The 24,587-nt window shown below is 35.8% G+C and overlaps 1 protein-coding gene across 48 annotated transcripts in view; it reads right to left on the bottom strand.

The window, feature by feature from the left end:
- The window catches only part of PTPRD (protein tyrosine phosphatase receptor type D), a 1,187,151-nt gene that overhangs the window by 23,662 nt on the left and 1,138,902 nt on the right, over positions 1-24,587 (bottom strand). For all 48 annotated transcript variants that reach the window (XM_039567532.1, XM_010392896.4, XM_039567544.1 and 45 more), the window contains 2 exons: positions 11,497-11,616; positions 10,766-10,920 (listed from right to left, as the gene is read on the bottom strand). In XM_039567532.1, the coding sequence (XP_039423466.1) occupies positions 10,766-10,920; positions 11,497-11,616 (275 nt within the window). The remainder of the gene's footprint in view (positions 1-10,765; positions 10,921-11,496; positions 11,617-24,587) is intronic.

Raw genomic sequence — 24,587 nt, 5'->3', positions numbered from 1 at the left:
GGATTTTTTCTGTTTGGGTTTTAGACTGATGGAGCAGTAATGAAGGCTGAGGTTGTCATCCAGACACAGGACTTCATCTGGCAAGTACAAAGTAAAAGGAAAACATATCACTAGGACTCCTCAGTCCACATCAGATTTTTTTTTTTCAGTACCAATCACAGTTCAAAGCCCTACATGAATCTGTCCACAAATCTTTTTTTTTATCTTTTCTCACTCCCTTGCTCCCCCTTCCCTACTCTGAAAACTTGGAAATAACCAGTAAATTACTCCTGAACCTTGAAGCTGATACGACTTTGGTAGTAGGCCTATTTTTTTGGATCTCCATCTCAGAATGTCTCTTTCTTTTCAGTTGAAAACTGATATACCTAGAAAATAAACTCAGAGGATGAGACAAACATGAAGTTGCCACCTCTAGATTTAGTTTAAACTGAAAGGGTTGCAATACAGTATTAATGCAGTGAGATGCTACACAGTAGAAAATTGAGTGAAAAAAACCCCTGAGGCTTCTCTGATGAGCTCATATGAAGGCTAGCCCTGTTTTTTTAGACCAAGTGGTGAATAAAATAAATACCCTTTTTAATATCTGACAATACTCCACTGACCACTGAAGACCTTGGTTACTAGTACTCGTTACAATGTTTCTTAACCTCTGCAATCTTTATACCAACATGAATTCTCTGTAACATAGACAATCAGGTTGTGAAAGGTTAATACCACGAATCATTTCACATTTCTTAATCATGACTTGTCATTTAGAGGTTAGACACTAATCTCTTCCCTTTTTTTCAGGATTTTGAACTTAAGAGCAAAAATTGTGGACAAGTTATAATGAAAATAATGGGAATTTTAGTGTAGAAGTTTCAAGGTACATGTAAAATGAGCTTGGATATTATTGTGACATTAAAAATTATTTTTGAAATTCAGGTGAGAAAAAAATAGACATCACAATGCAGAATTCACTTGGAACAGCATTCACTGATAAAATCTGATAGTAAGTGATGAGACCCTGAATAAGTCTATAAAAGTAGGAAAAATGAAGAAAGATTAATATTCAGGGCAGAATACTGATTGGAAAGCCTCCATGAAAAGATAACGGGACTATTTTTAAAGCTGCATTTTACTTCTAGAGACATGGGGAGAGGATCTAAAGAGACTCTCATGATGATTACTTTAGATAAAAATACAGCCTGTTCAAAGTTAGCCAAACACGCTGGGTAGCCAAGTTGATGCAATGTGTTCCAGTATACTCCGTGTCTATGGATATTCCAGAATTTAATGTAGGTACAGCTGGGAAATCTCAGAGATACCCCTTTCCAGAATTCAGCTATTGGGTTATAAAAATATTTTCACATTTCCTGCAGATGGCTGGATTCTTTTCTTCACTCATAATTTTAATTCAGAATTCATTACGGACAGCTGCTGGCTCTGATAGAACCTAATTGCTCTTTTACTAGACTCAGCTGCAAGCAGTCAGATTTCCTTTTCCTTTGTAGAGTATATTATATATAAACATGGGTGGGGAGAAAAATAACCAATTAACTAAATACATATGGATAAAATGACTCACTAAGAGTGCTGATCAAATAATGTATCAAACTGCATCTTAGGTCAAAGGAAATTACAGGCCTTGTAGGACATGATAATATATATATGGAAATAATCATCAGCACCAACATATTTTTAATTTGAGATAACACATGGAAAAGGCATTGCCTTTGTTAAAAAAATCTTACAGACAATTATTACATTTTAATGAGAGGCAGGTTATGTCGCTGGGTGAAAAGTCATCAGTTTTCAGCAGACCTGCTCAACTGAAACCCTTTGTCGGCCAAATCAAAGGCCTCAGTATGTCCACAAAATGCACAAATTAGAAGGAAATGTGGCATAATCAGGCAACTATTTTTACTGCCTTACCTCTTATAAATATATATATATATATATATAAAGAAAATATCCCCAGGGAATAGTTACTGTTACTTAGGCTACCAAAAAAAGGGTATGTCACAAAATAAAGGAACAGAGACAGACAGCAAAAATGTCAAGGGATATGACAACTCACTTCCATCTCCCTCCACATGACAAATACTGGAATGGGTTAGAATATTTTGCTACTCCTGTTTTCTATGACGGATGAACTCAAGGAAAAGTTGTAGACATGTAGAACATGAAACAGCATTAAATAACACAGTTTTAATCCTTTTGTCCAAAGACATTTAGTGAAATGAAGTGACACATAATTAACTAAAAGTAAAAAAAAATCTTCTAACTTAATGTGTGAAACAACTTAAGGAAAAAGGTCAAAGAGAGTTAATACTGCCTGTTTTTTTCTTTAAAAGGTGTGTACAATTATGAATATAAACAAAAAAGTATACACCAGTTTCTCTATGTAACTAAAGGAATAAAGGGGAAAAGAATCAAAATCCTCATGAAGCAACTACTCACTAACTCCTTGCTGCTGGAGAGGAAACTTTATTGAAACATTGTTGACATTGGAGTTTTGTACTTCCCCCTGAAATTTCTGACATTTGCCATTGTCAGAGACAGGCTACTGGCCTAGATAGAGCACTGATTCTATCTAGTAATAGCATTCCCTATGTTCCTTTACAGATTTCTGACTGCTACCAAAAACAAATCTTACCCTATGCAGTCACAGCAGCTTTTTAGGATTTCAAAAGATAATCCACCAGCCCTGAGTCACACCAGTGGGGGGTATAATACCCTGAACCACAGGCTAAGTGCCAACCAAATATGGCTTTATACACATATGACTGATTTAATCAGAGAGGCCACAAGTAGGTGTTTTTCATTATTTGAATCTGCATGATGATATATTGCTATTACTTGTTATTTATATGTTTTTGAATTTTAATAATGGTTCCAGTGATACTTTATGAGTTTTAATGCTTACAAACAATGGAAGCATATACTGCACATACAGCTGCTTCATTCAGGTTTTAGAAAGGGCTTGTTTGCTCTGCAGAACCAGTTTCTAACTCGAAAGTGGATCAGCATCAGTTTGTGTCTGACACCTCAGGGAGGATTTCTAGATAAGACAGCATAGTATTTTCCTACTCTAACAAAAAAACCTATCAAGGCCAATTTTAAAAGATCCTCCACACTGTCACATTAGCTATGGTATGGTAGTTCTTGTCATGTTCATACTTCCAGGTTTTCATATGCAAGTATCTAAATTTAAGGAGAAAAATTAGAGACCTAAACTAGTAAGACCCAGACTGCTGTTAAGAGGGATTGAGCTGGGGAATGGCATCTTTTCTATCAAGAGGATTCTAACTAGTGACACTCCAATTTGAAACAGAGGAAAGAAAATCAGCATTACCCATCCATCACTAGCTCTATCAGCATACAGATGGGAACGCTGCTTTTTGTCTGTATAATTGCATGAACATGTCTCAGTAATTAGGTGAGAGCTCCTGCACATTCAGCATAAAATATCCAGGGTCTTCAACTGCAAGGTTTCCAGAATCTACCCTTTCACAACCTTGAAAGTTTTATGGTGAGAAAATGAAGGCAAATCAAAAATCTCTATTTGTGACATCTGTGACATCTCCTGTCCATGTCTGTAACACCATACATTACAAAATTACCAAGGAGTTTCTTGCTGTACCAATTTTTTCCATCTAGCCTTTATCAACTTTTCTTCTAGACTCTTTCTCTTTTTCCAGTAGATTCTGCAATTCCAACAATTGATCAAAGAAAGAGAAACCATCCAAAAACTTCTAAATCAAGTGAATCCAGTTCCACTTTCCTAAACAGAGATGAAGCATCCACAGCATAAACTCTGCAAATCTTGGTGTCATATCCTTTATAATATACATGTTGAAATGAAATAACTTCTAAGAATAAAGGTATGTGTAGAAATGAAATTACTCTCAGTCAGTTACTCTGATTGCACGGACTGAGTAGCTGAGACTATTAATACAGATGGAAAAGGAAAAACATGGACATTAACTCTTTGCTGTATTTTTATATTAAGAGGAACTAAATATCCTAAGCAGGATCACCAACTATACATTTTTTCAATATGAGATTCTAATAACAATCTTATCCCTCTCTGCTTTTTATTAGTGAACAATGACTATGAGAAAAAAAAATTTATGAGATGTACAGTGATCCACAGCCAACAGCTGAAGAGTAAATAGTGTTATAGTGTTTTTGTATAAGTATGATACCCAGCACAGTTTATATACAGTAGCAACTCAATAACTTCTGGACAAAGACATGTGGGGAAAGCAGAGAAAATTTAAAATATTTATGATATTAAAATACTTGTCATACTAAAATGCTTTCACTGTCTTTTCCTCTCTAGAGCTTTCAGCTGTCCAAGGAAGCTAGGAAGGGTCCTGGATTGAAGGATCCTGGGAAAGGATGAGGAAGATTCTAGTATTTTTCAATCTTATTTGTGATATTTCTGAATATGTACTGGGGAGGTTTTTTCCCCCACCGTGAAAAAGGATAGGCAGTCATCTGCAACCTACTCACTGCAAGGATTAAAAAATGAGCACTTGTAAGGCCTATGGCAAGAGAAGCAGTTCAAACGATAGAGAAGTGAAATAAAACAATCCACTGGAAAATCATTGCCTTTGATAAGTATTTTATTTTTCTTAAATGTTCTATTTTTTATTCGCAAACAAAATTAGGTTTTATTCACTGAAAAAAATTAGGTAAGTATTATACTTTAGGAAATAGAGTATCATATGGTGGTTTGTTATTTTTTGAAAATAATCTTGTTTTTTACTCTGCTAACTGGTTCTGTTAGTGTAGTCAGGCACAGATTTACTTAAAACACTCACATTCCTCCAAACATCCAAGCTCTTCTGTTTGCAATACCACCATTAACAGTACCTGCCAAAGCTTGACAAAGTGTCTTAGGGATATGCCCCTTGGTGGTGGTATTACAAGAAAGACTTAAACATATGGTATTGCACTAACATATTAAGCTTTTAGGTAGCATTACTGAACCAATGACTAAAGTTTCTGTCATGTTTTGAAAACATAGTGGCATAAAATTCTAAACACCCTCCAGTGCTGGTTTATTGTGATCTGATTAGCACCTGCTTGCCTGCACTAATCCAACTTCAAACATAAACGTGTGTTTTCCCTGCTATCATTAGACCACACATTAGAGTCTCACCAATGCAGAATCCTAGGGTTTAAGCCTGCATTTTTTCATTAAAGAAACAAGTTTTTCTAGATCAGCTCTGCAAATTAGGGCAAGTCATACAGAGACACTAGTGGACTGTGGTATTACTCAATTTCTGTGCAAAGAAACTGAAAGGGTAGTCTTAAAATATAACTTTAAATGAAAAAAAAGCATCTATGTGCATCAACTATTTCAACCACCACAGAAAAATGCTCAGAAAAATTACTCTAAATAAGCCAACCAAGATTTGAACACATTGTGTAAAGTACCTACAAACAGGATGGGATTGCTAAATTTCATTTGTGGATTTTTTTTTTTTTAAATATAGCTTTAATTTATCTGCTTTTCTCTTACTAATCTCACACTAAGAATAAGGATCACGGAACACTTTAACTCAGCCTTGACTGAGGCTCTACTGAACTATTTTTCCCAGTAGATACAGACCGAAAACTTTATATTTTTTCTTGGGAAAAGAGTACAGTGGCATTATGCATTCATGTTACTTCAGCTATACTTTGTCATGGAGGTAGTCCTTCAAAAATATCTGATTACTTAAATTAAGAAATCTGCATTTAGATTAGGCCTTGATGTTTCCCTTGGTGCTCCATAATTCTTTTAGCAACAATCTATGCTGGTTTTCCCTTGAAAATAACATACCTGTGAATATATTTTAGCTACCTTTTCCACTTAAAAACCTGCCAACTTTTCAGCACAAGTGTGCTGGTTTTGGCTGGGGTAGAATTTATTTTCTTCACAGACTTCTTGCCTCTGTTTCAGTGTGTGGTGCAGCTCAAGGAAGCTGGGGTGCATGTGAAGTTGGGAGGAGACATAGGTGACCCAAGCTGACCATAAGGGATATTCCAGAACACATGGCTTCTGCTTAGTATATAAAGTGGGGAGAAGAAGAAGGAAGGGGGGGACATTTCGAACAATGATGTTTGTCTTTCCAAGTCACTGTTACGTGTGATGGGGCCCTGCTCTCCTGGGGATGGCTGAACACCTGCCTTACTGTGGGGAGTAGTGAATAAATGACTGAATTCCTTCTTGTGTGTGCAGCTCTTGCTTTCGCTATTAAACTGCTTTTATCTCAACCTATGAGTTTTCCAGCTTTTACCCTTCTGATTCTCTCCCCAGTCTTGCTGGTAGGGGAGTGAGTAAGCAGTTGTGTGGGTCTTGGCTGCAGGCTGAGGTTAAACCACAGCAACAAATAAGAGCTTGGACTGGTAGAATATACTTATGAAATTCTCAACATGTTTTTGACTTCTATATTAGATTCATATTCAGTACTGTACAGGCAATCAAATGGTTATCAAAAGTAATGTCTAAATGGCATGTAAAGATGCCTGTTGCATATACATTAGTAATAAATAATTACCAATGTTTTTTGGAATTCTGATCATATAATTCTATATTTCTTTGCTATCATCACACAAAAATTATTAAAAATATTTCCATTTGCATATCTTTGACACACATTTACCAGAACTTGTCTTATCAAGTTCAGTCATGTAGAATGGTAAAATGTACATTCTCAGTTAATTTCACTAGTTAGAACTATGCTTTCTTTTTCTGGTCACTGTTACGTGAAGAGAGGGCATTCAAGTATCTACAGAGTGGGTTCTTCAGTAGTCAGGTGTTTTCAGCTTAGACTTCCCACTAAGCACATTGTAAATTATTAAAGAAATTCTTCACACATGCAAAAACCATTTCCTAGGAACAGGATATTAAACTAGCTTACCAACAAATGAGGCTTTGATACAAACTGGTCTGGGGCCACTCGTGAACCAGGTCTCCAGCTATCTTGATTCTCTATTGGACATTCAGCTGTATCCCAAAACCATGGAGCAAACTAGAAAAACTTTTTAATCCCTTAACAGGAAATGGACTGAAAGGCAACTGCTGGCCAGTATTAAGGCAGATGAGTAGAAATGCAGTAAGGAAAAGCTTGGGCTAAACCTTTCACTTGCAATATGTACCTATAAATACAAAATGAATAGGGGGTTACTCTGTAAGGATCAAAATACAGACAGCTGGCTCTTGCAGTCCTCACCCACACAGGGTGAGAAAAATTCTCCCTGTACTTAGTTGTCTGACAGCTTTTTTTTTCAGTTTCTATGGTTTAAAAGTTTGCAGAAAAAGGCTTCCACAGATTGTTCGAGGCTACTCTTTCTTTTTGTCCAACGCATTTTGAAAGGCAACTCCCATTCTGTTTATACTTATACAACATGTGATTATTGTGATTTTTTGAGCTCTGATACTTTGGTAGGTACTGGAAGAAGCAAGAAAGAAGGTATTAGTGATGTCTCAGATGGCTTACAATTGCCACCATGAATCCTGTGTTCCTTCTAGAAACTAAACTGAAATTACTCCTTCAATGAGATATTGTTCAAAAGACTGCTTACCACAACCGAAGGATATAAGATACGATTCTGTGTTATATTGTTTGGGTCTAGTCAGGAAAGTCTAAAGTACTCTTTAAAATCTGGATGATGAAGTGGGTGAATTTAATGAAAAGAGATTTAGGTAGTCCTGAACGCAAAATAGGAGACAATGACAGACAAGATACAGAACAAGGACAAGAGAAATATTAAAAAGGCTGCAGATGCAGACTAGGGGACAGCCAAGGAACAAATGAAAAGCAAGAAGTTTGTCAAGAACAGAAAAATATCACAGTGGAAAAAAGTGACTAGTAGAGGGCAGTAAAAGGAGATGCTTGACAAAAATCAGTAGGAGAATGCTACCATTAGAATGACAATCTTGCCTCAGAGAAAATACTAAGAAAGGTAGGAACATATTTCATTAAATGGTTCAGCAATGTGATATTAACAGTAAAATGAGTTTGAGAAACAATGGAATTAGAGAACTCAAATAGAATATATGTAGAGGGGTCCAAAGAATAAAGATCAGTCCAGACTTGAAGAGAAAATAATTGATAAAAATGTAAAAAGACTTCTAATAAGCAAAGGAAAGATTGGAATGGAGAAACTTACAAAGTAAGCAACAGAGAAGAGAAGGAAAAAAACTGGAAAGCAGGTTCTAATTAAAACCAGGTAACGTGCAGAGCTTGTACTTCAGTGTTTTAAATTACTTTTTTATGAGCTTGAAATGAAACGTTTGTGCATGTCCAGTACTTAAATTTCAAACCAAATGGGAAGTATTTTCATGTTGCTGTATGAAAAACATATCCTTTAGCCTAAAAATACTGTGGTGATGCTCTATAGTTGTTCCTCTTTTGATTTCTTTAAACCAATTTAATAACCACAGAATCACACAATATCCTGAGTTGGAAGAGATCCACAAGGATTATTGAAGTCTGACTCCTGGCCCTTCACAAGACAGTCCCAAGAAAATCATGTTGAATTCAAAATGATAAGGCAATACAAATCTCTGAATATAATGTTGCTACAATATGCCTGGAAAGTGACACTCACATTAACATTAATATTGTGAGAAACACTTCTAGTAACTTCTTGTTAGTCTATCAGTTGGATAGCCAGCACATTACACTGATGAGTGAATTAGCACATTCATAAACTTTGGACTGTCCAGAACACTTGCTGCTAAATGTGCAGCCAGATAAAATTTTTAATTACAGAGACATAAATTTTTAAATTTTTCAAAAACTTGGTTTCATTAATTCTGCTCACAGACAAATTGTTAGCAGTGGAATTTAAATACCTTGCTAAAATAATAAGATACGTGAAAGTCTTTTCTAGATGTTAGGTTGTATGAAGTGACTGAAATCTTACTGTCTCAAGTAACTATACATAAGGCAAAAAGCTTATGTATAGCAGATTATGCTTACTGCAGAGTATTGATAAATAAATTAATAGGAATTTGGGAAAAAAAAGTCCCTCAGGCATAAAATCATACTGCCTAACATGACCACCACTTTCAATGAAATCTACATGCAAAACTAATGACAAAGAGAAAATAATGGCCTTGTTACTTCATCAGTATCTCTGAGTGATAACAAGCAATGTATTTTATTTCATCTTTTCCAATGACTAGCCATAAGAACTGATTTATTTTGCCTATTTTTGCATTGAGGTAATTTAGGCTATTATACTAACTTAAGATCTTTCCCAGAGTGGGAAGATTCATTTCTTCTATTAAGTTTGGTTTTGATTTAGAGTATAACATCTTCACTGTCGAGCAACTTTGGAGGTATTTTATACATGCATCAAGCTAATGAAGTTGTTTCTGAGGAAATCTAAAATCCTAGACAATAATCAAAATGTTTGAAGACCCTGTAAATGCAAGTACAAAAAGATTTGGCTCCCTTCAAGAAATACTCAGCAAACATTATGAATATATTTGTGTTATTACTTATAATTATTCCACATTTTTAATGCTGTTTTTTCAATAAACATTAAATATCTGTGTTCCATGTTCTCTAGTATTTTGTAAACAGTCTGTGCCTTTCAGCGTTGAAGTTCTGCTTATTTTGTTTTCCTGTTGACTTTATTTTCCCGTCTTGTTCACAGGAGCCTCTTGCAATCACTTTAAAAGTGTTGAAATTACCAGATTCCATGGTTGGGTTTTCAATATGTTAAGAAGTCAGAACTAGACATGGTGGTATGCTGTAACTACTATTCCTCAGGTTTTGGATGAAAAAGCAAGACTGGTTTTCAAATATGCTAAGCATTTTTAACTTCAGTCATCAGTGTGTAGTAGCTCTCAGCCTTACTAACTGAAGGTATTCCAAAATGAAGTTCACAAAAAACAGTGATCTTAGGAACTTGCTTTGAAAGGGGCTACACAGCAAGCTATACAACATATGACAACATACCCCTGGAATGAGGGAACCCATCTTGGGGTTTATTTCTATCTGAATTGGTACATATGTTCTGATAATGTCCTTATCAACATGATTTTAAGGCTTTCTCAAAGATCTGTTCAGCAAATTCCAAAGAAGCCATATCTCTTCCTCTTCGTTCTCTTTAGTCCCACAACATTGAGAGCTGCTGACTTTTTTTCTTCAGATTTTATTAATTCATACCTTATAATGCCTGAGAAGGTTTGCTACTTTGCAAAAAGCATGGAGCACTCATTTCCCTGGAACAGGGTTCAGCTTGCTCCCCAGGTAAATCCTTTGCACTTTCAGCTCCTCAAAGTCCTAAACTGAGGATTTAACCTTGAATACAGATTTTAGGTCTTACCTATTTTCAGTGAAACTTTGAATTTATCTATCTTAATTCTCATGTTTGCTACTTTCCCACACAATATAAGTAATAATTTCAAAAACTGTTTCATTGCTTAAAACACACTTTCTTCAGTACTTAGGCTCTTAAGCCAATACCATCCTGTTCCTTTTTCACATCACATTCTGAATGCCACAGATACATTTGTATTTCCCTGCGTACATCCTCCCTGGAGATCATTTGATGTTCTAAAATTAAATTAATTGTGCATAGACCAAATAAAATAATTCTAGCCTACCCAAGTTGGCAGTGCCATACTCAGGTCCTTGATTTGCAATTCAACCACCTTTTTCTTTGACAGACTCAGAAGTCATTTGAAAGAAAATCATACTTTTGTCTGCAACCAAACAGAAAGCAGTAACCTTGACACACAATGCTTTGAAGAAACTTTTGGGCTTACCTGCAATGCACAACCATAGGTCCGGCATCAGGTGGGTTGCAAGTCTTGACTCGTCGCAGGAAAGCTAAGAATGGTGTTGGGTGTTCTGGGACACCATGGTCAGGCCAGGCAGTGAACTGGAATTGCCTCACTTCCCTTTTCTCACTTGAGCCATTCTACGAAATTTAAAAGTTTCATGACAAAACTGCCACTTGAGATGGTATTGGCACTTTTCAATGAAACAATTGCAGAAACATATACACCAGTGAAAATTATTTAAATAGTATTCAGAGCCAGAAAGAAAAAGAACTCAGGCTATGGAGAAAAATCCAAATTACAGATTCAAACAATGTAAGATCATTAACTGTAATGTACACTTGTGCACCACAAGTGCCAGCGACTTAGTATTCAGGTTTTTCATGGTGACAGCTCTGCATTAACTTACAAAACTTCATGTTATAAGGAAAATGTAGAAGTCTCAATGTTCAGTGCTGTTAGAAGGAAAAAAGGGAGAAAAGTGAAAGGAGGGGAAGGGGAGAAAGGGAGTAAGAAGTAAGGGGAAAAGGCACGCAGGGAAGGCAGGGAAGGCAGGGAAGGCAGGGAAGGCAGGGAAGGCAGGAAGCAGAAGGAAGAAGGAGGACAAGGTGACAGGAGGGAGATAGGTGATAGGAAGGAAGGAATGGGAGGGGAGTGAAAAAATAGCCAGCCTTTCAACTTAAAAGTATATAGTAAGCATATGTAAGTATATATACCTTGTAAAGTGCAAATGTACGAACACAGTAGGTTGCCAATTCAACAGTGTCTAGAAGGGTCACTTGGATTAGTCCATAAGTTTCTGTGCCTCTGCTTGGCCAGTATTGATCACACTTCACCTGCAGTGAAAAAAGTTAACATTTAATACATTTAATGCAGAAATTTACTACATATCTGAGTGTATATCACCATAGGTTTTAAAAGTATGTGGAGATAGAATGGCCAACTTCCAACACAAGAAATTTATTTTATCATCCACAAGAACTACTCGTCTGGTAGTAGTTTGTGTAATGTCTTCTTCCATAATGGGTGAGTTCAGTAGGACAGATAATAGGGAAATGCTAGTAAGCATAGATACAATGCAGAAAAAAAAAATTTAAAGTAGCTTAAAATATGACCTATATCTTCACCTTTCACAGTCCAGAATTTAGTAACAGTACTAATCCCTTTGACATAGATGGAACTTTTTTTAACATCTGCCATATTTTACATTAGTCCCCAAACTTATAAAATATTGCTTGGATGTTAATATTTATTATCTATAGAAATAGCTCAGTAGAAACATGGATTTTTTAGAAATAATTTCAGTACACTGATAAATGAAAGGGCATCATATTAAGTGGACTGTGAGAAAAAAAATTCCTTCTGAGATCAGTGTTCATCAGAAAAGAAGCATATAATGAAATTGGGTCCACAGGCATTTAAAAAAACATGGTTTGGTGTTTAAAAATTTTAAAATTTTAATAAACACAGAACATTTCATTCAGAGGAATCTTCATTTTAAAGTTCTATAGTTTAGAATATTAAAAATGCAATAATTCTGTATACGATGACACGTAAGAGAACCATATTTTTATCATCATTTCTAAGGCTCAATAATTTGTTACAGTTAAAAAGGGTATTTACAATGAAAGCTGTTAAGAAAATAGAAATGATGAACCCTTAAACCCATCAGAAAATGCAGTACAAAGCAGTATGGAGGTCAGGTAACTAAAAACATTTTACTTTCAGTGGCTGATAGGTGAAACTGAGACAGTCAATCTCTATTCTATTTATAACAATACATTCTTACCAATTAGCCCTGCCTACAGTACAGAAAAGAAGTTTAAACTGGGTCCAGTAATAACATTATTTTTTTTAATAAATGTCTTCATTAATCACTCTAAGCCAGATTCATACCAAATTCAATGAGAAGATAATAAATGTAAAAAACATCAAAGGCAGAATATTGCACAATATTCCCAGAAAAAAAAGTGAATTGTCATGCTAATCCACGAGAAAAACTGATTATTTCCCGAAAATGGAAAATTAAGATATGCATCTTTGAAACTCATGTGCTCTCCAGGTTTTTCATTCTACACAGTACTTATTGAAAAAAGACTTGGTATGCTTTCCAACTCTCCAGTCCCAAATAGCTTTTGCTCACAGATCATTTTATTTTGAGGCTCAGAGGTCACAGATCATTAACGGTTCACAAATCAGAGTCTCAGAAGAAGTAATCTAGATAGAGAGGAAAAAAAATTCTAGCCACTGAAGCAGGTGATAAGAATTCATTAGTGGCAAAATAAAGGGAAGCAATTTTTTACAGGAAATGATAGTTTAATTTATAGATAGGGAATTGCAACAAAGTAACTAAAAATGTTTACTGATACTGCACTGTTAAAAAATGGGATTCATAGCAAAAAAATTCTCTTATTAAGAGGAATTAATTACTTACTTGTGTCATTTATTGAAAGAGTAAGTATTGCAAATAGTTCACAAATATCGGTGATTTATTTGCAAGTTTCCTAGTACTTGCCCCCTTGGTCTTCATAAACCAAACTAAAAAGCACGTTTTCAATTGAGACATTTAAATATAATTACAGTAAATCTAGTTTCACTTTATCATTAATATAGAAACAATGCAACATGTCTATATTGGTTACCTGTATTTTAAATGAACAGGTTGTGGTTTATTGTTTATTAATTCCCATAGAATGACATATTTTTTCATGGAAAATGTTGATACATAATAACTGTAATTTGTAATCTTAGTAGCTATAGGTTTAGTATAAACCTCTAACTAAACCTGTTTTTTTTGAAGGTTTTTTAATTAATAAAAACTTATTTTTAATTAAAACACGGAAGAAAAGTGTAGCTGTGCCTTTGCATGCCTAAATATGTAGTTCTTTTCTTCACCCTGCAGTTCTCACATATAAATTGTATGCTCATAGAAGCAGTACCAGGTTCCAGAAAGCATTCCTGAAAAATTAACCAGCTTGCAGTTTGCTAACAACAAAATCTGACCATCTTGAAAAGGACAGAAAATGTTTGTTTTATTTTTATTTTGTAGAGTAATCTAAAGTTAAGAATATACTTGGACTTAGAAGGCTATAGACAACCTCTTTTCAGTTAGGCTGGGGAAAAATAAATGTGTGTTCTCCTTTAGGTGCAGATTTTGTTTGAGGTTTTTTAATGTACTAGTTTATCTAACATAAACTGCAATTATGGTATAATTTTTCTAAAATACTTTCTGTGAGAGCTACATGATGCAGAGGACTGCTGCTGGAAGCAGCCACTAAGTGTTCAATAAGAAACTCAATTCGAAGAGTAGTATATATATTATTTGAAAGTGGAAACTGATGAAAATAGGTATCAATACTTTTAGAAAGAAAACCTGATTTCAGGTTGATGTGGATTTGACCTTCTGGAAGAGCACAAGAAGCATAAGTGGATTGAAGTGCACCTTTTGTCCCTTGTGCCTATTGATTTTTCTCAGAATAAGAGGTCTTCTTCAGACATGTGTCCTTATGTGTCTCCTACACTCTTTTGCTCTGTGATCATAAACCTTATATTCCCAATACTCCTAACAATTTAGAGTCCAATTTATCTTTGTGAGAGATCAAACAATGTTTTCTATTGGACTACACTGGCAGCAGAGGACCAGATAATACAAGTTAATTGGTAAGACACTACTTTCTGAGACAGAGTTCTTTTCAAATATTTTATTCCATATTCAGATCCCAGTCTTTGGCTCTCGAAGTGGGAGAGGTTACATATTCTATGTTCTTTTCAGAAAAAAATTCTCAACCCCCTTGAGTCATCCAAAATTTAACACTAAATGTCAACAAGACAGTTTTGAAATTTTTTGCCAAATGTGTTCTTGCTTTAGCTTTTTGGTCTGTGTTTAATTTCTCCGTAGTAAGGGCCATTTCTTCCTTGCTTGTGTAAATTGTTTGGAAAAAAAATTAACATGGCAAAGCATGGTGATGATAATACTAGCCCTCCCCAGACATACAATTACAGTGTTTTTAATAGTTTTTTTCTAATATACCTTTGATGAGTCCTCACCTCATAGTCCTCATCTTTCTCTTATCCATGTAGCTCCAAGTTCTAAGTGTTGTTCTTTTCCCTGGCAGACTATATTCACCTGCACCCAATGAGAGTTTTTCTGTGCCACTAACTGTACATGAGAACAGCTTATACCACTAATTATCTAATGTTCTCTTGCCTGCCCCCAAAGATGGCAAGATGAATGAAGCAGACACGAGTGTGAAATAATTCACTGGTGATTTAAAAGAGTGTTTTTTAAAGAGAAATTAAATTAGAAGTACTGACAAGCATGCCTTTTACTACTATTTCGCTATCTCATGATCATAAGTTGCACACTGCCAAAACCACTACATACAACATCAGAGCAGCTCTCAAAAAACTAATAAGTTATATTAAGAAATCTTTTTAAGTACCACACTAGTAGATGTAACTATAATGTATAAGTAGTGATAGGCACATTCTCTTAATCTGCCTCTCAAACATACACATATTTTCTTTCTTTACATTTCTTCCATTCAGAGCATGCAAATCCTTGCTCTTCATGGAAGCACAAGTATTCACTGAAAGCAAAGCTGTAAGAAAATGTAAATGCTTCCTTTTCCATTAAAAATGAGAAGCTTGAGACATTTCCAGACTTGAAGGGTTTCAGCTACAGAGTCCCTAATATTCCTGGATATTCACACTTCAGCAAGTCATAGACACTAGAGAACGTGACACTAATGCATCAACAGAGCTGAAGGAAGTGTATTTCCATATGAACATATGAATACAAAAATTCCTGACATTCAAGGGTAGAGAAATAATTTTCTAGTATAAAGTTCTGTCATTCAGGCTGAAAAGCTACTTCAGGTGATTCTTATCACATGAACCAGCTGTTACAGGCTATCTAAGATTATAAGGACAAAACACAGATCAGGAAAGAGACAGTAAACTAGTATCAGGCAGACACATATAGCACATTATTTGCTAAGAAGAGCAAATTAGGAACAGAATTATGCTGCATCTAGAACACAAAATATCAGTAGTACGTAACAAATTTCTTGCACTGGTTTTCTTACTAAAATAAGCCTTTTGCAGTCAAAAATTTCGATAGTATTTTCAGATGATCTTCCTTCACTTAAGGAAGAAGAATAAAGTGTCTCTCAAATGATGTTGAATGGTAATAATAACTATGCAATAAGAATGGTAGTGCCAGTTGTTGGTGATGGAGCCTATCTCAAACCCTATCAGGCTAGTTTACTGCCTCAGACATTTCAGGTAATGTTCTGTCTCCAAACAGATGTTACTCTGAAGCCATTTCCTTTTTTGCAACAATGCCTTGCCACCTAAAGATTAGGCTGATTTGACTCTAAAGCTCAGAGACACTGACAATAGTATTTGAGATTATAAAGCAAAGATAAAAAAATAAAATCAGAATATAAAACCACATTTTTAGATCTTATTTGAAAAAGATTTGCTCTAGTGTCACTCTCTGACTTCAGTCTAAGTCTAAATGAAAGATTAAAATATAAACTCATAGTGATAAGTAAGTTTTAGATTTTGGTCTTAATTACAGTAGTCACGAAAAAAAGTTATAAGCAGAATTTGGAGGCAACATAAATGAACCACAGACTAATCAATTCACAGCAAACTTTAGTCCTCTACGAAGGCTTCAAATCCACCCTCAGTACACCCCTACTTTCTGAAATTTCTGAGATACGATTAGTAGGCTAAAAGTTAATATTGACACATAATTGATAAATTAAAGAGATTATCCCCAAACTGTTTCAATTCTGATCCTTATGAAAGAGTGTGGTATGGTCATTAAAACAAAAGGAAACAGATATTGAAAGGAATCTTCGGCATATTTAAAAGTGTTCTCTATCTCAATTTTTATCTTCATCTATACAAGCAAGGTACAGTTCAAAACTGTATTGCTGATATCAATGTGAGATGCCCTTTTTGAGCTCTTTCTAACAGCAGGGAAGCCATGGTTTTAATGAACTCATTTTGAAGGATGAGTCTGTCAAACAGTTAAGTTCAGCAAGATTTTCCAAAAAGGTCTTGAAAAGGTTTAAATGAATGGACTGACTGGAAAAGTGAATGTGCTGACTGCTTTTTGTTTCATCCTCTTGTACTCAAGGCTGATCACTGTGTGCAGCCTGAATAATCCTTTCACTGAATAAGATATTACAGGATGAAGAACATATTGAACAATTCCAATTCAGCCTGCTATTCAAGTGCTTTAATAAAGATCTAGTATTTTCCATAAAAGAGAGATATCTCTAAGCTGATATGAGTATTATATAAAATATCAATGAAACAAAAGGATCAAAAGAAAGAAACAATAGATCCAAAAAATTCTATTATTCTGGTTTTGGTTCACTTAAAACAGAACTAATACAAGGAAAGGCACATTGGAAAGCATTTCAGGGATCTAGAGGTCTTATTCTGGATTTTGATTCTTGAATGGAATTTCAAGTCATGGTGAGCTTTCTATAGCTACTTTAATACACAGATAAAATTCTTAATCTCATAAATGTATTTCATACAGTTCCTGTTACATTAACCAGAAAATTACCCTAGCAAAAGCATTGAATACCAACCTCATACCCAGCTGCATCCATTAACTTTCTTAGAACATAGGGCAAGCTGTATAAATGATGCAAAGTATAAATCATAATATTCTCTTTCAGAGACATCTGTTGGAAGAACTTAAATTTTCATGATTTATTGCTTGCCAGAAAGGAGAACTGGCCTTGAGTTTTTCACCATAATCTGCCAGACAAGGAAAAGTAGGATTATTTTTTGATAAACAATACTAAAATCACTCATGGACGTTTTCAAGCCTCAAACTGCTTGACAGGATACCGTGCCCTGAAGTAACACAGTACTATGCTAAACCAAACATGAACTAATCATGTGTCCAGAGAAGGGCTGCAAAGATGCTGAAGGGTCTCAAACAAAAGTCCTATGAAGAGTGGCTGAGGATACAATGGCTGTTCAGTCTGGAGAAAAGAAGGTTCAGGGGCTACCTTGTTGTGCTCTAGAACTACCTCTAGAAAGGAGGTTGTGGTAAGGTAGGGGTTGATCTGTTTTTTCAGGCAACCAGGAACAGGACAAGAGGAAATGGTGTCAAACTGCACCAGGGGAGGTTCAAGTTGTATATCAGAAAAGTTTATTCACTGAAAAAGTGATTAAGCACTGGAACAGGCTTCCCAGGGAAATGGTGGAGTCACCATCCCTGGAAGTGTCCAAAAAACGAGTGGACATGGCACTTTGTGATATAGTTCAGTGGACATTTGGTAAAAGGTTGGATTTGATGACCTTGAAGGTCTTTTCCAACCTTAATGATTCTAAGATTTTACAGTCACTGAATTTTGAAAACAAATAAGCAGAATTTTTAATCTTCTAACTCAAAATGCTAATGGGCAATTTCTACATGTGGCATACTCTGTCTGTATTAAGAGAAGAATTATGGGACATAGTAACATATGTCTAACCTCAAGCACAAAGCAAAGGAGCTAAGAGAATAAAGTCAAATTACAGAGCTAGAATATGGTTTCGACTCAACCACTTGCTATACAGCTGCCTCATGGAAATGGTATTTTTATAGAAAACCATCAGTTTACCCTAACAGCTAAAAGAAACCACACAGAGTAACACAAAAACCTAGATGGTTGCCTTGAAAAATACTTTTGGCAATACCAGGTATTGCCAGCTTGAAATAATTTCAGGTAAGACTCTGGTGCAAACAGTTCTTGAAATCTTACAATGGAAGAGACTGCACAAAATATCCTACAAAGCTTCCTCCATTCATGACATTACATTTTGGAAGTTCTTTAATAGTTCAGAATAAATCATCTTTGCTGCAAAGTTTATTTCTTCCTCCTTAAAGCCCCACAGGCAGGGAAAATGGCTGATTACTATGAAATTTTTTAACAGCTTTTAACATGCTGGAAGGCTACTGTGATTTCCTTCACTCTCATATATATATAGAACAAATAAAAATATTTCTGACTATTTCTCCAACATCTGATCATTACTGTTCTCTTCTAGATTCTCTGTAATTTACCAACATCTTTTCACATGGGGCATTAATTCTGGATGTTCTCAACTTCAAATAACCAGACTTCCAGCCTATGCAGTGTGTAAAAGCAATTCCTTCACACAAAATTAACCCTCCTTAGAGTATGGCATTTCCATAGCTATTTTACTGGATGATATTAACAGTCTGAGTTTTAGCTGAGGCACCTTGGCACAGCACTTCCCCTTGAAATGTGCCTAGAAAATGAACTCTAAGCATTTTTGGATTAGATTCTTACATACATTAAGCACCTATGACTGACTGCATTTCAGTGAGAGCTGACCATGTTCCTGCCCTTGTGCCTCTGAGAATCCTTCCATAATAAACAGTTATGGTTAAGTGTTACAATTCTGGCATTACAACTGGTGACTTCACCCCGTACAATGGTGTAGGAATTCTTGGACTGTGGCCATGGCATTCTGTTACAGTGAAAAAAAAATCAGTACAAACCTACACATGTTTATTTTTATTTTTGTAAATCTGGTGAACACATGGTGTACTTGATTTTGTGTTTTTCTTTTTTTTCCCCTCAGTTGTCTCATTCATTCTTCATCTAACTCATATCTTAGCATACAGTAAGCACTACAGAAGTGAAATAAAATTCTGATAGTACATTATTGATACAGAAGGTATTAGTTTGCCATTAAAACTAGGGAATGAAAAATTACAAAATGGCACATTTAATTCCTCTTTAGTAAAACAATACAATTCAGTATGAAAAATGCCATCTGCAACCTGTCCTATCTACTGATATCTGCTGACTGATAAGTTAACTTACCACTTACAAGATAAAGACATGTATAATTTTTTCAGTTGCTACAAAGCATAGCTAAAATTTCTTTTTGTATTTTCCTATGTTTAAATACATTTCACAACTTAAAAAAACCAGCACACTTTTACATGCCTGTGCTGCCCAATAAGAAACATCAGTGAAAGTTTTCTTCAAAAATAAATTACAATTTGCCTAAATACAGTGGAATACAGGTGCATATTGGGACCGTATTGATAATATTGTTAAAAGAATTTTTAAGTGCACCTACTGCTGACTTCTCTACTCCTTTAGTGAAGACATCTTACTGTCACTTATTTTTGATGCAATATTTTGACAAGCAATACCTCCAGTATTACCCAAACATATTTAGAAGGAAAGACCTGAAATTTGCTTCAGAAGCTCTGCAAAACAAATAGAGAACTAACTTCATCACAAGGCCGTTCCAGCCTGCCGTTCCAGCCTGCTGTTCCCGAGGGTCCGGCCGGACACTGGGATCAGGGGTTTGTGAAGCTTTTTTTGTTCCATCCCTTCCCGGGATCCCAGGGCGCCATTGCCGCGTGCTCCCCGAGCTCGCTCCGGAGCGCCCCCTGCAGCCGCGGGGGAACCATCGCACCTGCCCTGCTCACCGGGAGCCGCCAGCGCCCCTGCCGGCTGCGAGCGGAACTGCACCCGAGGGGAAAGGGCCCGACAGCCGAGAGGGCTGGGGCTGGGTTTGTGATTGTTTGCTGTTACTGCCATAGTTATTGCTGTTTGTTTGCTTGTTATACACATACAGATATATAATAGTAAAGAACTGTTATTACTATTTTCCACATCTTTGCCTAAAAGCCCCTTGATTTCAAAGTTATAGTAACTTGGAGGGAAGGGGGGTCGCATCTGCCATTCCAAGAGGGGCTCCTGCTTTCCTTAGCAGACACCTGTCTTTCAAACCGAGACAGATATTTTTTGCTTATAATATTGATGATGGTATCTACTTCATGACAGTCAAACAGGCGTTTGGACCAGGCTAACAGATTGCCACAAATGTAGTTTTCTCATGTATTCATTTACTCATTAGCAAATTTTAACGAAGCTGATAGTATCATTATGAAAACTAAAGCCTTCCTCTCAGTATTTGAATACTTGATATTGACATTATACTGTCATTTACCTGTGAATATTTGAATACTTGGTAGTGTCATTATACTGTCATTTAGCTGTGACCTGATTGGGTTTTTTTGTCAAAAGATTTTAAACTGAGAAACTGGGGTCCCAATATAGAAAATACTGTAATGAGGTTAAGGAACAAACTATTTTCTATCAGTTCCAAGACAACATAGCAAATGTATTCCAAATACAGAATTACAAAACAAAGAAGGAAAGGATTGTATTCTCTTGCAAATGGACAATCTACAACAGTATCCCACCCTGAAAAAGGTGGCAGGACTAAATGTTTCTGGTTGGAGGCCGTGTTATCTTTTGCTATAAAAGGAGATTTTTCAGCTGATCATTCATAAAATTCACTATAGCACATGAGTACTCAGAACATTCAATTAGTTGAGAGGAACAAAAAACCCCCAAAAAACAACAACAAAAAAATCTAGTCTGCACTGCTTGGGGTAGAAGAGAAGACAGAGAAGTGGGAAAGAGAAGTATCCACATTAAAGCTTTACATGTTTTACATATTTCCTTAGTATAACACAGTACTCCTTTTTTTAAATCTCTAATTTACAACCTTCAATATTGTTCTTTTATTTCACAAAGATTAAACTCATATCTGTGACAAAAATGCTACTAACCCTGTTCCAGGCACTGCCAGTGTGTATAATCCTTTTTGATACAAATTATTTTCATGGTAGCTGAATGATGGGACTGACTTTCTCGCTGCAGTCTGGCTTAGGTCAAGGGAAATTCAGGTGATGACATTTAATATGAAACCAAGTAAGTGTGAAAGGTTAGAAGTGAAAGATCTTTTTTTTCCTTTAGCTTCCTTATAGGCAAACAAATAATGAATTCACTGTAACATCTTCATTTGATCTACTCAGCTGTAAAATATGAACATTCTCAAATCTGCAGTCACTCAGACATCTAACACATGCTAATGAACCAACTTTGTTTCTGCAGATGCAATTAAAATCCTCATCTTTATCTATGCAGTCCAGGTTAAAAAGGCTGATACCAGGCTGCAGGACTACATGATGAAAAAAAGCTAGCTAAACAGAAATGACGACATGGAGATGGAAAGCAGAAAGTCCCAGGGAGAAACAATCTTGCCTTGCAGCAGGAATAATGATCAGGCTGCCAAGACACAAAAGCAATCAAAACAGAATCAAAAGGAAAAGAGAAACAAAATTAGCAAAGCTCTTCATCCCTAATGATATGTAACAGTGGTTATATTTCATGTTTGAAATCTCACTTGTTTTTCTGCTATAAAAATATGCTATATAAAAATGATAGCATGAGGAAAAAATAGCAATGAAATGTCATCACTGGGTTTTCTTCCTACACAGGGATTCCCACTGCTGTCTCACCATCAATACCATTAATTACATTATGTGCAGCTACTGTATTAGAAGAGGTAACTGGTATGCCATATTTACAGAGCTGCAGACTCTGAGTGTGGGAGCTGAGTTATGTACTGGATAGGTGGTATGCAATGCTCTGCATTGAATGCATCAAATTCACCTATGAACACAGAAGGCGCTAAATTATGCATAAAAAAATACACAAACATAAGCATTGAATGCAGGAGCAATCCATTGACTAGAATGTCTAGCTTCTCATTCCACTTAGGGAACATACTGCTTCTGAATGCTAATCACTTCTGGAGGTGATTACTATTCTGATCAGTGTTTTTTTAGGGTGCAGCCAACAAAGGCTAGAGTTAGCTTAAAACTCTGCTAGGCAATTATTGGAGAGAATGAGAAGAATTTCATTTAGTTACATCAAAATGTCTTTCTAGACAGTGGTTGCCTGTGGCCTGCAGTATTAAGACAAACTCTCAAGTACTTAAGTATACCTTTTGCAATGGGCTGCTTATTATAATCAGATTTTTTCTTTGATCTGGTGTCATTTAACAGCAACTTTAAAGAATTAAGTAGTGAAGAAATGGGAAAAATTTCATTTTCTCAATTCCAAACAGGCAGTTCCAGGACTACACAAGGCCTGTAGACCCAAGATAAAATTAAAAATTCTACTAAAATTACCCACTGCTATGTACTAATTGACATAAGGTATGTAAAGGCAGTGGTGTTAATGTGGGTTGAAGTTACACGTGGGAAGTGATTCTATAATTAGAATGCTATACATTGCTTGAACTGCATAAAGCCTACTCTACTTTTAGAAATGATGGAAAGGGTAAAAGAATAGATATATATGTGTTTTGGTAAGCCTCCAGAAAGGAATGACTGCTGCCAAGAGGTTCAAGTTATGTAATCATTGCAATTACAGGTATCCAAGCATATGAAAAAGACATCAATGCCAACACAGTACAGCATTAGGCTTTACGGTGCACTCCACCCTGTTCCAAGCTTACACATGCTAAAACATTTTCATTTTGAAATGGAGCTCATCCATGAACTACTGAAATATCAACTACTATCTAGTTACCTCCATAAGATACTTTTACTGATTTAAAACCTTTCTGGATGATAAATCTTTTATCCTCCTCCCTAATCTCTTTCTGTATTACTGAACTGTTCTTGATCCTCTGTATTTATGGCACTTTTTAACTCATTGCACAGAGCCTTCAATACCTTAGCTTTTCCCACCTTCCACCTGCAGTCCTGCAGCCTGCTTCCCACTTGCAGCTTCCTATCCCTTCACACAAACTTCCAGAACAGTGTACATCAGAATGATGTGGCAGTGTTTTTCCTGTGACACTCCTGTTTGTTATTCATCTCCTGGATTTGAAAACCCTCCTACTGTTGTTATGGCAGGGTCTCAAGGGAAGTGATTACCACTGATGTTAGAATCACCCCTTCTTTCTCCCCCTTTCTGATTTCTACGTTTTGTTGAAGTTTCTGGCTAGTGATATAGGACTCATAAACGTGTTTGTAGAAAGCTCAGCAATGAACCAGCTGTGTAGCACTCTCCCTAGCCAACGTGTGCTCCCAGCAATGGTAACAGCATCATGAGCACAAACAACCCATGAAGACTGCAAGTCCATCTCAACACAACATACAGTTACTGTGGAAAAAGTTGGGTGGAGGAACACGACTGAGGGCAAAGTACTCGTTTGTCTTCCTGATTGGCTGCTGAGGATGAGTTTTCCCATTTCTTTTTCTCCCCATCTTTCTCTTCTTCTTCTTCTCTTTTATTTTTTCCCCTTTTACGCTCTCCTCTCCAATAACATCCACTCTTAGAACTGATAAATGCCACCAAATATGGACCCACTAGTAAATATTCATGCAACACACCATGGTCTGTTACTACTCTTTCTATCACCTTTTTATCTTATAACAAAAACAAGTTACTATTTTTAATTTCCCTTTACATATAGCACATATTTTATTATAACTCTTCTAATAATAGAATCTATGGTTCTATTATTTAAATAGTATCCTTATGCTATTATCAGAACAATATCCTTATGTTTTAGTGCTTTACTTTCCTATTTTTACCTTGGTCTGCAAAATTGAATTTGAAATACCACAGATAATTTTGTATTCTTTTATTGCATTTGTTATTGTAGTTTTCCTAGCTACCAGCATGTGCTCAAAAAAACCCCATTTCTCAACAAATCCAAGTCCTTGCTGATGTTAAATAATGCTGAATCTATACCATTTAAAATTGAGAACTGAATGCTGTTGACGTACATTCACTTCCTCGTAACAGGATGGTACGATCATATTCCTATTACTACAGAGGAAATAACTCTTTTGGTCACCTCCTAAAATTTCCAACATGATTAAAACAGAAAACAACCCACCAAAATCACTGTGATCAAAAATTTAAAAGTT

The sequence above is a fragment of the Corvus cornix genome, chromosome Z (genome assembly GCF_000738735.6).
Source record: "Corvus cornix cornix isolate S_Up_H32 chromosome Z, ASM73873v5, whole genome shotgun sequence".
Taxonomy (NCBI): Eukaryota; Metazoa; Chordata; class Aves; order Passeriformes; family Corvidae; genus Corvus; species Corvus cornix.
Note: the sequence above shows the minus strand (reverse complement) of the source record. Positions and strands in the feature narration are given on the sequence as shown.